The sequence below is a fragment of the Diaphorina citri genome, unplaced genomic scaffold, assembly GCF_000475195.1.
Source record: "Diaphorina citri unplaced genomic scaffold, Diaci psyllid genome assembly version 1.1 scaffold2018, whole genome shotgun sequence".
Taxonomy (NCBI): Eukaryota; Metazoa; Arthropoda; class Insecta; order Hemiptera; family Psyllidae; genus Diaphorina; species Diaphorina citri.
In genome coordinates, this window is record NW_007379444.1 from 31,160 (window position 1) to 45,347 (window position 14,188).

At 39.5% G+C, this 14,188-nt stretch overlaps 1 protein-coding gene across 4 annotated transcripts in view; it reads left to right on the forward strand.

Annotated features, from left to right (window-relative positions):
• Positions 1-12,280, forward strand: part of LOC103517959 (synaptotagmin-like protein 3) — a 39,090-nt gene extending 26,810 nt beyond the window's left edge. For 2 of the 4 annotated variants that reach the window (XM_026829878.1, XM_026829877.1), the window contains exons 3-6: positions 8,247-8,420; positions 9,263-9,366; positions 10,120-10,361; positions 12,062-12,277. In XM_026829878.1, the coding sequence (XP_026685679.1) occupies positions 8,247-8,420; positions 9,263-9,366; positions 10,120-10,361; positions 12,062-12,262 (721 nt within the window). In that variant the 3' untranslated portion in view covers positions 12,263-12,277. Of the gene's footprint in view, positions 1-5,145; positions 5,232-8,246; positions 8,421-9,262; positions 9,367-10,119; positions 10,362-12,061 lie in introns of those variants that run through there. The other 2 variants (XM_026829876.1, XM_026829879.1) reach the window with 2 other exon arrangements.
• The last annotated feature ends 1,908 nt before the right edge of the window (positions 12,281-14,188 follow it).

Below are 14,188 nucleotides of genomic sequence, written 5' to 3' on the forward strand. Positions count from 1 at the left end.
TTTTTACTTTCCTTTTCCTATAGGAAGGAAAGTAATGTAATCAGGTCAAATTTTCGATGGTCAGTTTTTAGTGTCAAAACACGTTTTGAGGTCCCTAGAGCCTAAATCCAAAGTTTCAGCCATTTTTAGTGCCAAAACACGTTTTGAGGTCCCTAGAGCCTAAATCCAAAGTTTCAGCCATTGGTCCGTGTGTGTGTCTGTCTGTAAACTGTAAACAAAAACAAACGGTAAGAGCTAGAGACTTGAAATTTGGTATGTAGCTGTCAAATGTGACAAGGATGCGACACGAAACTTTTGGTTTGGACCGGTGCAACGGTTGGCGGCATTTTACCGCTTTTTGGCGGTTTTCGGTGTAATTTAACAATATCTCGGGAACGGTATAAGCTAAACGGTCAAAAACCACCAAAAACCGGTCAAAATACCGCCAACCGCAGCATCTATCTCAACCAAACGTTTAGAGTTGCATCCTTGTCACATTTGTGAACTACATACCAAATTTAAAGTCTCTAGCTCTTATCGTTCTCGAGATAATTTGTTTACAGACAGACACACACACACGGACCAATGGCTGAAACTTTGGATTTAGGCTCTAGGGACATCAAAACGTGTTTTGGCACCAAAAACTGACCGTCGAAAATTTGACCCGATTACATTACTTTCCTTCCTATAGGATAAGGAAAGTAAAAAGTAGCTTAGGAAGAACTTTATACGGCGCGGGGGAACGGCTGGCTTTTCTCCCGAGCGGGAATAGAACCCGCGACGAACCCGCGAAAGAGTTTGTTGGCCATTGTAATCAAAATAGTATGTACGTATATGAATTTATAGCAGTATGATATACATACATTGACATCCCGAATCTCGATGAGTTCTACAGTACTATCTACTCGTAATAATCCTACATAAGATCATTAATGAATGAGAGTTCTGTGGCGGGATACAAGTTTCTAGGAGAGGAAGGTTATAATAATCACAGGACATCCCACGATTCGGACTTGAGCTCTCCCCATATGGAAATGGTTTGTTTTATACTCCTGCTTTGCTCGAGAGGAAAATTTTCAGTCGCTTGCTTTGTTTATTGTTTATGTTTGTTATGATATTTGTTCTGATATTTATTGTAGATATTTCTTCTGATAAGACATCCGTTATTCCGTTGCGAACTTGAAGAGGAAAATTGATTTTTCAAACCTAGAAAAGGGCTTTCTGATTATTGAGTCCTTTGTCCGCTTGACACTTGTGTGTGCCTTTTTAATGGCTGTTAGATAGTATGCTGTATGGTCTTTTAGTACCTACCTACATAAAGAAAGGTAGAAGCAAATTACAATCACTTGACGTGAGCTCACTGTTTCTACCTTAAAAAGCTGGCCAGTTAGCCTAGTTAGCTTGGAAGGTCTGTCTTGGATAAGGTTCGTTAAGGTTCGCCTGTCTTGGATAAGGTTCGTTCTCGGAAAAGCTGGCTTTCTCCTCTTCATGTCATCCTCTGTTCGACTTTGGGTTGTTTACCTATTAGGGTACATATTACGTGTATTAGCTAATCAAAATCAACCGTTGTTGGGGATACAGGAGATTAGGAAGAGGGTGGGAACTATCTTATACACACCCACATCCGTGTTGGGAGTGTAGTTTCACGACTTGTCCTGTGGGTGTGCATTTGTTATTATTTCTCAAGGTCGTACAACGTTTACCACCTATCACCTATCCCACTGGTCCGTTCCTTTATCGGTTAAGGTATTGACTAAGCGGCCAGTTTAAATTTTGGGTATACGAAAAGACATTTGATCGTCAACGTCCAGAACGACCGCCAACGTCTAATGAGGATATGACACAAAAGAAGAATAGGAAAAGAGGAAGGATATAGTTATGGAGAATTACATTACTTTCCTTCCTATAGGTATAAGGAAAGTAAAATCGGACCCCAGAACACCTTGGTTGGTTTTGAGCTTGAACTTCCCAGGGGTCACCAGCCCAGCCATCCTGCAAGTTCGTACAAGCTCGGATAAAAGCTCGGTCAGAAATAGTCAGAAAGTTCAGCTGGATAGTTGTGTCTTATTTTACAACAAAGTACATTGAGAGTCAATATTCTGATGATACGAGTATTCGTACAAGGTACGAATATACATACAAGATAATGTGTACGTACAAGCTATAAGCTGTGGAACTATGTATGTACATGTGCAAGTTCAAACAAGTCTTGAAATGGCAATTCCGTGTATTATGACTAGTACCTCTCTGACCTCGAGATCGAACTAAAAAAACAGTAATGTTCTCTCTCTCTCTCACTTCCTCTTTATGTCTTTCTCTCTCTCCTCTCTGTCTCTTTCTCTCTCCTCTCTCTCTCTCTCCCTCTTTTTGAAGAGAAAAAAAGTGTTTCACTGCTCTGCCGTTTTTATTTCATAGCAATGAATCAACTGCTACATTAGATTCGTGTGGTCTGTGTCGTAGCATACTGATCCCGTAGTATGTCCCTCATCAGACTTTTCCTTCTACTTTGTTCTTTTTGTATAAATTCAGAAAGATGTAGTTTAAAGTTTTCCCATAATATTGTACCTAAGGTAATTTCGTTCAGGACAGCTATACTACTATAACTGAGATCCGTATGATAGTAGTGTGTTTCTACCTTTACTTACTTAAGATGTGTGGAGCTGATAAAATGACTTATTAATGCTCAATCCCTCTCTCAGCCTCTTCTTCTTGATCACACATGTGGATTTTGATTTTGTTGCATCAAAATCGCTCCTCAATTCATAAATCATGCTGAATTTTTCGACACCGCGCTAAGAAACACTAGTCCAAAATCTAGAAATTAAATTAAATGCATTCATCTACAGAGATTATTTTCTTCTTTTTCTTTAACTCTTCACTTCTTCGTAGTTTTCAAGACACAAGAGGACTATAATATATCTCATTTACATAATACTTTACTTATTTATTTATTTTGACACAGAAAATTCGTCTGAAATGCCCACCCCGGTACCACAGTACATTTCTTCAGGGGATTTATGTACATATAATAATACTACTTGTTACTAGGATCTAGGATAATACTGGAAAGTTCCTTTACCCCCCTCTGTCTTCTGTTTGACTACTACTGTTTATTTGAAGATCATAAATCAGTTCCCCATCTGCTTCCCCATCCGTGGTACAAGCTCTGCTTATACGGATGGGTATACCATTTATAAGAAAAATGTATGTTCTGAGTTTTTTGTCGATCAAATATAAATGGAACTTGTTAAAGTAAGTAGTTAAGACATCCTCTCTGTGAGTCTGTACTGTGTACAGGTACACGGTAGGCTCTGGAGATCCCAGGTTTCTGAAGCACGTTCATATTTTGTAGGCCATCAGCCCGGATCCCGTAATACTGGTGCGTGTGTGACCAGTACTTCCTTTGGTTTGGGTATGCTAGTGCTAGGAGGTAGCCAGTTTCCTCATTTTCTTCTTTTTCTTTAACTCTTCACTTCTTCGGAGTTTTCAAGACACAAGAGGAATATAATATATCTCATTTACATAATACTTTACTTATTTATTTATTTTGACACACAAAATTCGTCTGAAATGCCCACCCCGGTACAACAGTACATTTCTTCAGGGGATTTACATATAATAATACTACTTGTTACTAGGATCTAGGAAAATACTGAAAAGTTCCTTTACCCCCCTCTGTCTTCTGTTTGACTACTACTGTTTATTTGAAGATCATAAATCAGTTCCCCATCCGTGGCACAAGCTCTGCTTATACGGGTGGGTATACCATTTATAAGAAAAATGTATGATCTGAGTTTTTTGTCGATCAAATATAAATGGAACTTGTTAAAGTAAGTAGTTAAGACATCCTCTCTGTGAGTCTGTACTGTGTACACGGTAGGCTCTGGAGATCCCAGGTTTCTGAAGCACGTTCATATTTTGTAGGCCATCAGCCCGGATCCCGTAATACTGGTGCGTGTGTGACCAGTACTTCCTTTGGTTTGGGTATGCTAGTGCTAGGAGGTAGCCAGTTTCCTCAATAACTTCAGGTCACATCGGTTCTTTCCTCTTTCTTCTTATATCCTTTCTTTCCATATTCTTCATGTGTTTCTTATTCTGATACTGATTCTTCCATATTCCTTCTTCGTATTCTTTATGTGTTTTCGTATTCTAATACTTCGATTCTTCCATTGGAGATCCCGGGTTTCTGAAGCACGTTCATATTTTGTAGGCCATCAGCCCGTATCCCGTAATACTGGTGCGTGTGTGACCAGTACTTCCTTTGGTTTGGGTATGCTAGTGCTAAGAGGTAGCCAGTTTCCTCAATAACTTCAGGTCACATCGGTTCTTTCCTCTTTCTTCTTATATCCTTTCTTTCCATATTCTTTATGTGTTTCTTATTCTGATACTGATTCTTCCATATTCTTTCTTCGTATTCTTTATGTGTTTTAGTATTCTAATACTTCGATTTTTCCATATCCTTTCTTCGTTTTCGTATTCTAATACTCTTTGATCCTTCCTTTGGTAAGTATTCTTTCATTATCAATGTGATGTGTATCTTTCTTGCTTGTTTGTCTTTTGCTTTTGTAAGTATTCTTCGATTATTATCTTTGATTATATTATCTATCAGTATGATGAGTATCTTTCTCCAATATCCTTGTGACGATGTCTGTCTTGCATAATATTATTTCCATAGATTCTCCCATTCATTTCCATTCATTGTTTTTTCAGTGAGTCGCATCATTGTGTTTTCTTCGCGGAGAGTTTTCAGTTTTCTATTTGTCGTCTTGGAGGTTGTGGTGACTTGTTCGTGTTTTGTAACAATTGTATCGTTTTGACGTTGTGGGGAAATTGTATTTTCACATGGAAAGTTTGTCGTGATTTTTGAAACGCTCCTGTTTGACGTGCTTTTTGAACAGTTTGCCTTGGGATTTTAGGGCCTAAGCATAAAATGGGATTGCCCTAATGTAGTAGGTAGGGATTGAGCTGGCTCCAAAATGGTACTGTCCCAATTTTGCCTAAAAAAATTTCGGTTTTCCTGTGAAGATTTGAAAATTGAAATTCTTTATATCAGAACCCATTGATTTATTTATAAAATTTTATTAGGGTGACACTGACAGAGCACGTCTTAGTATGCAATTAGAAACTTTGGTCATTTTCATTTAGTGCGAATAGACCACATTTGATGGTAAATGATTCGGTTGTGCTTTCCAAGGCGTGATGTGTATCATCCATCAATTTTGTGGTAACTTCAACGTTTTTAATCTCTTCTGGTGAGTTTGCAGACATTTATTTGTGAAAGTAGACCATATTTGATGGTAAATGATTCGGTTGTGCTTTTCATGGCGTGATGTGTATCATCCATCAATTTTGTGGTAACTTCAACGTTTTTAATCTCTTCTGGTGAGTTTGCAGACATTTATTTGTGAAAGAAAAAGAACTTTAACAATAATAATTATTGTATTTAATCTCGAGTTCCACCTATCTGTTTAGGCTACGCTCCAGTCACAGTACCTTCAACAATCGTTCAAATATTTTACAGACGATTATGACTATCTTGGAAAGCTGATGTAAGACATTTGTCAGTATGATTATTTTGACATTAAAAAATGCTTCCTTTAATAGGAAATCACAAAATTGGTGGTCATGCACAGGGCTAAGCTTGGAAAAAAGCATCAAATCTATTGATTTTTACTTTTCTTATCCTATACCTACCTGTAAACAAAATATCTCGAGAATTTTAAGAACTAGAGGGTTGAAATTTAGTATGTTCGCGACTTGTTCGCGGTGTTCGCGACTTGTTCGCGGTATCCGCGGTTTGTTCGCGGTGTTCGCGACTTGTTCGCGGTATTCGCGACTTGTTCGCGGTATTCGCGACTTGTTCGCGGTAGTCCGTGTGTCTGTCTGCCTGTAAACAAAATATCTCGAGAACGGTAAGAGCTAGAGACTTGAAATTTGGTATGTAGATGTCAAATGTGATAGGATGCGACACGAAACTTTTAGCTAAGATTGGTGCAACGGTTGGCGGCATTTTACAGCTTTTTGGCGATTTTCGACCGTTTTTTGGCGGTTTTCAGCTATACCGACTAAACGGTTAGAGATATTGTAAAAGTGAGGGTATAAGAACAAGAACACCCAAAATAAGCATCATTCAATAGGATAAGGAAAGTCGTGTGATGTTCACACCAGATTTTTCTCCTCTATACTGAAGGAAAACTTTTTTCCTTCCCTTAAACTATGTGTCCTTTTTTCCCCCCTTAAACCATGTCAGTATTACCATAGTATTATGTTGTCCACCTCTGTGGCGGGCACTGTCTCTCAACCAGGAGGTGCTGGGTTCGAATCCCGGCCAGGGCGGAAATTTTCTGACCATACTTTTCCGATCCCGGGTAGGTATGGATTTTAAAGAATGTGCCTTGAAGCAATGCGATAGCGGTGCCGAGATGCGCTAAAGTCATTTGATATTAACCTTGGTAACTTGGTTTAGTAGTTCTTGGATCACCTGGGCAAATTCATGAATCATCTTGGCTTGGCCCGAACTGCGCGCAGTTTTCTTCCACTCCAAGTGATCTCAAATCTCTGTGGCCGTGTGTTGTGACTCGTGATTTGTGAATAGTTCGCATCATTTTTATGAATAGTGATTTTATATCATAAACAGTTTGTTCTACAGTAAGTAGTTTTTTTTTCATGATTTGTGACTACAGTACGTCGTTGTTTATGATTGGTGACCAGGAGTTTCCGTGGTTCGCGTGATTTATGTTTCGGTTTTGTGTTGAGAAGTGACATGATCTGTGGAGGCCTCTAAGGTGGGTATATGGTTTTATCAGCATTGGATTTTTCTTACTCAACCGGTTTAAATTTACAGTGCCTACTCTGCCTAGAGAGTTTTCTATGAAAGTTCTTTGATGGTGACTCCCCGTTTTACGAAATAGCGGTTTTATTAGACGTTAAGAATAAGACCACTTATGTTGAACACCCTTGAGCGTAATGAGTACCTGGATAGGTGACTGACTGGATATGAAACTGACTGAAATTCAGTGAAAAAGGTCAAAGTGATGGCCTGATTTGACCTTAGTGGTTGGAATTTCCAGCCTTGATTTTTTTACGTTTTTGTCGTCATTTCTAGTGCCTAGTTTCAAATGAGTTGTTTCAATTTACTGTGTCTGAGCCTTTTTCTCTCATATGTATATCGTAATTTGTGCCCCATTTGTTTTTGGAAAGGCATCGCTTCGGCTAGCGACTGTGGGTTCTGATTAGTGTCGACACCGTGAGTCGCATCATTGTGTTTTCTTCGCGGAGAGTTTTCAGTTTTCTATTTGTCGTCTTGGAGGTTGTGGTGACTTTTGTTCGTGTTTTGTAACAATTGTAACGTTTTGACGTTGTGGGGAAATTGTATTTTCACATGGAAAGTTTGTCGTGATTTTTGAAACGCTCCTGTTTGACGTGGTTTTTGAACTGTTTGCCTTGGGATTTTAGGGCCTAAGCATAAAATGGGTTTGCCCTAATGTAGTAGGTAGGGATTGAGCTGGCTCCAAAATGGTACTGTCCCAATTTTGCCTTAAAAAAATTTCGGTTTTCCTGTGAAGATTTGAAAATTGAAATTCTTTATATCAGAACCCATCGATATTATTTATAAAATTTTATTAGGGTGACACTGACAGAGCACGTCTTAGTATGCAATTAGAAACTTTGGTCATTTTCATTTAGTGCGAATAGACCACATTTGATGGTAAATGATTCGGTTGTGCTTTCCAAGGCGTGATGTGTATCATCCATCAATTTTGTGGTAACTTCAACGTTTTCAATCTCTTCTGGTGAGTTTGCAGACATTTATTTGTGAAAGAAAAAGAACTTTAACAATAATAATTATTGTATTTAATCCCGAGTTCCACCTATCTGTTTAGGCTACGCTCCAGTCACAGTACCTTCAACAATCGTTCAAATATTTTACAGACGATTATGACTATCTTGGAAAGCTGATGTAAGACATTTGTCAGTATGATTATTTTGACATTAAAAAATGCTTCCTTTAATAGGAAATCACAAAATTGGTGGTCATGCACAGGGCTAAGCTTGGAAAAAAGCATCAAATCTATTGATTTTTACTTTTCTTATCCTATACCTATAGGAAAGAAAGTAATGTAATCTGGTCAAATTTGTAATGGTCAGTTTTTATTTATGTATTTTTTTTTTTTTTTCCAATCTAGCCTAGCCTATCCCGTGTATAATTACCACCTAAATCCTCCGTAATCTATTTGGTACTAATCAGTCCTCTTGTCTTGTTCCAGGACATCGGAGGCGACAGGTCGCGGTCATTGTGCGCGATGTCGCACAGGTCTAGGTCGCATTATAAACCGGGGCGCGCCGTGTCGCGTGTGTGAACAGCGCGTGTGTAAGTCTTGTCGCGAGTATGTGCGACACTCCGCTACGGAATGGATCTGTACGTCCTGCCATAAGTCACGGTGAGTTGTTGTTATTTTCTGGAGGGAAATGGTATGGCTGGGAGACGTTAAACAGGGAGTAGACCAGCTTGAATATCCTTTAGCTAAAAAAAAAAATAAAAAATAATAATAATAAAAATAGCAACGGTTGAGTGCAGAGGGCATTATAGCCAAAACCAAATGCCAGTCCAAAGTAATCACCCTAGTTAGGGCTGATTGAGAAGCTGGCGAAAAACGCACAGGAAAAGGCGAAAAAAACCCTGTTTATACTGCCAGAATGAGACTGAAAAGTCCCTTTACTCCTGCAGCCTAAATGAGGTCTTGTGTATTTGGTGCAGAATAAATTCAGCAATTATTTGCCCATCCTATTAGTACATCCTGTTAAATTCAGAAAGTGGACAGAAATGGTCTTGATGGTGGACCTCAAACAGGGAGTAGACCAACTCTAGTCTGGCTGGGATACTTTAAACAGGGAAGATACCAGCCCGAATTTCCCTCGCTAAAGAAATAGCAAAGGTTTGAGTGCGGAGGACATCCACTCGTATATTTTTTGTAGCCAAAAGCAAATGTCGGTCCAAAGCGCTAACGTCCCAGGTTCGAATCCCACCATCGCATCGTATCGACAAAAATTTGTACTCTTTTTTTCGATTGCAAATATTTCAGCGGGTTACTTTCTGGTGTTGATATCTGATAAGGGACATACTACGGAATGGCCATGCTACGACACAGACGGTCTGAAGACTGAAGTCGGAGCTTGAATGGCCAGGCGATGTCGATACATCCACATAAATTTCCCCAGGCCTCTCACATGAGGCATCCTAAAAGCAAATTTACTAACATATTCTCCGTTTTCCTTTTCACAGAGATTTAAACTCAAAGTTCTGGCTGACCGAATTGGTAGAGAGAACAAGTAACAAGCTGCAATACTCGATCAAGAATTCCCTTCAACGCTCACTCACATTCTCAGGTAAATGAAAAAGGCCTGAAAGGTAATCTTGGAATAAACCTTTGGTAAAAAATCCCAACATAACACCTAACCTACCAAGAAAAGCTGTAACATATTTTAGATCGGTAACAACACCTGCATAAAATTGGCCTCAAATACTCTCGTAATTGTCCAACTCTGTACAGTCCGTGAGATGTAGGATGGCATATGACCTATACGTAGAATGCACAATGTTACCAAAAATAAAAAGGCGGCCCATGGAGTCCCTAAATATTGGTGTACTATTAATAACTTCTGATTTCAATAGTGTGTACCTGTTATTTTTTCATCGCTCGAATTCAGTATGGTACGAGAATAATGGTTCTAGTTCACAAGCCGCGATTCCCCTCATTTCCCATCTATTTCACTTTTCCTCGCTGCGTTTCCATATGCCATCCTACATCTCACGGACTGTACCTTAAACTCCCTATGAACTCCTCACGTCTAAACTCCTGCCCGTCCTCACAATCGAGTAGCTACTTTGATCAAATAGCCACCAGTGGTGGCATTATTAGTGTAAATATGCAAATTTTAAATTGATTGCAAAGGAGGCACTTATTTCTTGGTAATACAGTGCAAAGAGGTTATTGAAATAAGGAAATTGATTGCAAAGAAGGCACTCAGTAATGCTGTGATGTCCACAAAAGTTGTGAAAAATCTCTGCTTTATCACAAATATTTCAAGAGATTTGATACTACACATAGCATGTTTAACACGTAGACCTTTGTCTTCTAGAATCATCACCGAGTCCATGGTCAGCTCTGCGAGGTTCCCCCGAGCTAAGGGCATACTCTAGCATGCCCCGACATCAGGATCGAGACATACTATCAACCAGATCAGATATACTAGACAACAGACCACAGCCAGTGCCCAGGAGACATGCTAAGAGGCTAGAGACCAGTGGCGGCTCTGGTAGTGATAACACACAGACCAGTGTCGAACCTGCGGGTGGCGTGTGTGATCAGACAGACTTCAAGGTAAAATCATTTCTAGCTCGGCATTTTTGGAGTCATTTGCCGTTTGAGTTCGTAAATGCGCAATGGCCTGATCTTTATTTTGGCATTTTTGGGGCCATTTGCTGTATATGCGAAATAGCACCAAAAAACTGAATCGAAAACGGACATTTCATCCGGTTAACATTTTGAGCGATCTTTATTTTGGCATTTTTGGGGCCGTTTGCTGTATATGCGAAATAGCACCAAAAAACTGAATCGAAAACGGACATTTCATCCGGTTAACATTTTGAGAAATTCCTAATTCCTTATAGCTCATCGCTAACCCCCTTGAATGAGAGTAGTAGGGACTTAGGGAGCCATGCTCACACTTTTTCTTTGTTCAAATCCCAAGCATATCATGACCTTGTGGCGCTCACAACAACACTCAACACAAAATATAATCTTACATAGAAAACGCAGGTTCTCGTTTCTCCACAATTTCCATCTCTTTAACCCCCTTGAATGAGACTAGTAGGGACTTAGGGAGCCATGCTCACACTTTTTCTTTGTTCAAATCCCAAGCATATCATGACCTGAACGGCAGATGTAGAAAAGTGAATACTCCCATTTAATCGCATTTGATGTAATATATTTTCAATATATACTTTACTTAAGCTCGAGGCAGATGTAAAAAACTGAATACTCCCATTTAATTTTATTTTGATGTAATATATTTTCAATCTATACTTTACTTAAGCTCGACCTGCCACCTGCACAACAGTTAGGCCAGGCACTCACGTTCAATTATGCCTGCCAGACCAAACTGATAAAACTGGCACCGGACGGAGCATATACACGTTCAGGTTTGTCTGAGAGGCAAAACTGGGTCTCTGTTTCATTTAATTAGATTTTATGAGCGGGTTTTGATTTTCCTCGGAATTTCATGGCAAGATCAAGGACGATTTCAAAGAAATTTACAGTGTCTTAAGCTTGTCACAAAAGTTACTTCAGTCAAAAACACACTACTATCACGTTACGTGAGCTAACATGAGCTCATGGGGGGGTATCTTGGGAGAAATGCGCCGAGGAATTCTTACATTTCTTTCGATCTTCTAAAAATGTGGTCACTTTCTTCTCAAACAGATGCGTTTTGCCAGATTTCATGATAATACTACTGGCTCGTGGTTCAGTGAACTTTAGGACTCACTCAGATAAAGTTGCGTCTTAGGCTGCTCCCAGGTGTTGGCTAAAACCTGAACGGCAGATGTAGAAAAGTGAATACTCCCATTTAATCGCATTTGATGTAATATATTTTCAATATATACTTTACTTAAGCTCGCACTACTATAACTGAGATCGGTGTGATAGTAGTGTGTTTCTACCTTTACTTACTTAAGATGTGTGGAGCTGATAAATGTTAAAATGTATGTTCTGAGTTTTTTGTCGATCAAATATAAATGGAACTTGTTAAAGTAAGTAGTTAAGACATCCTCTCTGTGAGTCTGTACTTAAGCTCGACCTGCCACCTGCACAACAGTTAGGCCAGGCACTCACGTTCAATTATGCCTGTCAGACCGAACTGATAAAACTGGCACCGGACGGAGCATATACACGTTCAGGTTTGTCTGAGAGGCAAAACTGTTCAAGTGTTCATGCAAAACTGAACTTATGTGGCCTGCCCTAAACTTGAGTGACCAACGTTAGACTTGGGTTTAATCCTAAAAATATTCTCACCATTCCAGGTTGTTGACACTTGTGGTGCCGTGCTAGACCTCCCGTCACTTCACACCACCCCCTCAGATGTAGAGGCTGGGGCACCCCCTACACCACTGAAATTATCGCCCCTCGCCCCCTCCTCTCCCTCCTCGGCTGCCACTGCTGTGAGCAATCTGAGACGCAAGATGGTGGATCTCAAACAGCTGCCCCCGGGTAAGTTTGAGTAGAATAGAATATAACCTGTTTATACTGCCAGAATGAGACTGAAAAGTTCCTTTACTCCTGCAGCCTAAATGAGGTCTTGTGTGTTTGGTGCAGAATAAATTCAGCAATTATTTGCCCATCCTATTAGTACATCCTGTTAAAATCAGAAAGTGGACAGAAATGGTCTTGATGGTGGACTGATAGAATATACCCTGTTTATACTGCCAGAATGAGACTGAAAAGTCCCTTTACTCCCGCAGTCTAAACAAGGTCCTATGTATTTGGTACAGAATAAATTCAGCAATTATTTGCCCATCCTATTAGTACATCCTGTTAAAATCAGAAAGTGGACAGAAATGGTCTTGATGGTGGACTTCAAACAGGGAGTAGACCAACTCTAGTCTGGCCGGGATACTTTAAACAGGGAAGATACCCGCTCGAATTTCCCTTGCTAAAGAAATAGCAAAGGTTCGAGTGCGGAGGACATCCACTCGTATATTTTTTGTAGCCAAAAGCAAATGTCGGTCCAAAGCGCTAATTGGGAAGATGGCAAAAAAATGCCGGCCCCGTCTAAACATAGAAAGAAAATTCAGCATTCAGCCTCTCTGACTTGGACTTAAGCACTTAAGGCAATTTTGTGACGAAACCCCTTTGGAATTGAGTACCTAAGCGGTGTTAAAAGGTTATAAGGCTCCTTTTAAAAGTGCCTTTAGGGAACTGAACCACCAAACAGCAGAAAATTTTACGTTTTGTTCGCTCGTAACGCCTGAAATGTTTCTTGAGTATACTCTACGCTCTACCTCGAGTTCATTCGTAGTATCTTGAATAATGTGAAGGCGTTATTCTTGATATGATATGAGAGTACCATAAGATGAATCTCTGAACCATGTCAGCTATGTCTCTCATCACATGGTGGAAAATCACATTATTTCTGTTGGCCCTAGCATGCCAAGATACATCAAATCCATGCACTTTTATCGACACACAATATGCATCTCGAGAGTTTCCAGGCATTGCAAACTGCATACATTCTATTCTATTTATTACTGTATTCTATTCTATGCATTCTCTACTCGATTCTAAGTCAGATGTGAATACCCCATGGCTTTATTTCTGTCTTCTATTACATAAAACCACTTCAATCTGTGTACTCACTGTTGTTACAATTCACAATATGATTCTTCTTACTCTATTTATCGCATCCATATTTGCATCAGTACATACGTACATACATACGTACAGACCATGGGCTAAAAATCACTTTTTTGACATCAGGGGATCCCAAAACGGATATTTCCACCCACCGAAGATTTTGAAAATTTGGACCGATTGCAATACTTTCATTACTAGTATAGCTCCGCTATACTGTAGTAATAGAAAGTAAAAAATGCTTCGTTTAATAGAAAATCACAAAATTGGTGGTCATGCACAGGGCTAAGCTTGGAAAAAAGCATCAAATCTATTGATTTTTACTTTTCTTATCCTATACCTAACGTTCAAATATTTTACAGACGATTATGACTATCTTAGAAAGCTGATGTAAGACATTTGTCAGTATGATTATTTTGACATTAAAAAATGCTTCCTTTAATAGGAAAACATAAAATTGGTGGTCATGCACAGGGCTAAGCTTGGAAAAAAGCATCAAATCTATTGATTTTTACTTTTCTTATCCTATACCTATAGGAAAGAAAGTAATGTAATCTGGTCAAATTTGTAATGGTCAGTTTTTATTTATGTATTTTTTTTTTTTTTTCCAATCTAGCCTAGCCTATCCCGTGTATAATTACCACCTAAATCCTCCGTAATCTATTTGGTACTAATCAGTCCTCTTGTCTTGTTCCAGGACATCGGAGGCGACAGGTCGCGGTCATTGTGCGCGATGTCGCACAGGTCTAGGTCGCATTATAAACCGGGGCGCGCCGTGTCGCGTGTGTGAACAGCGCGTG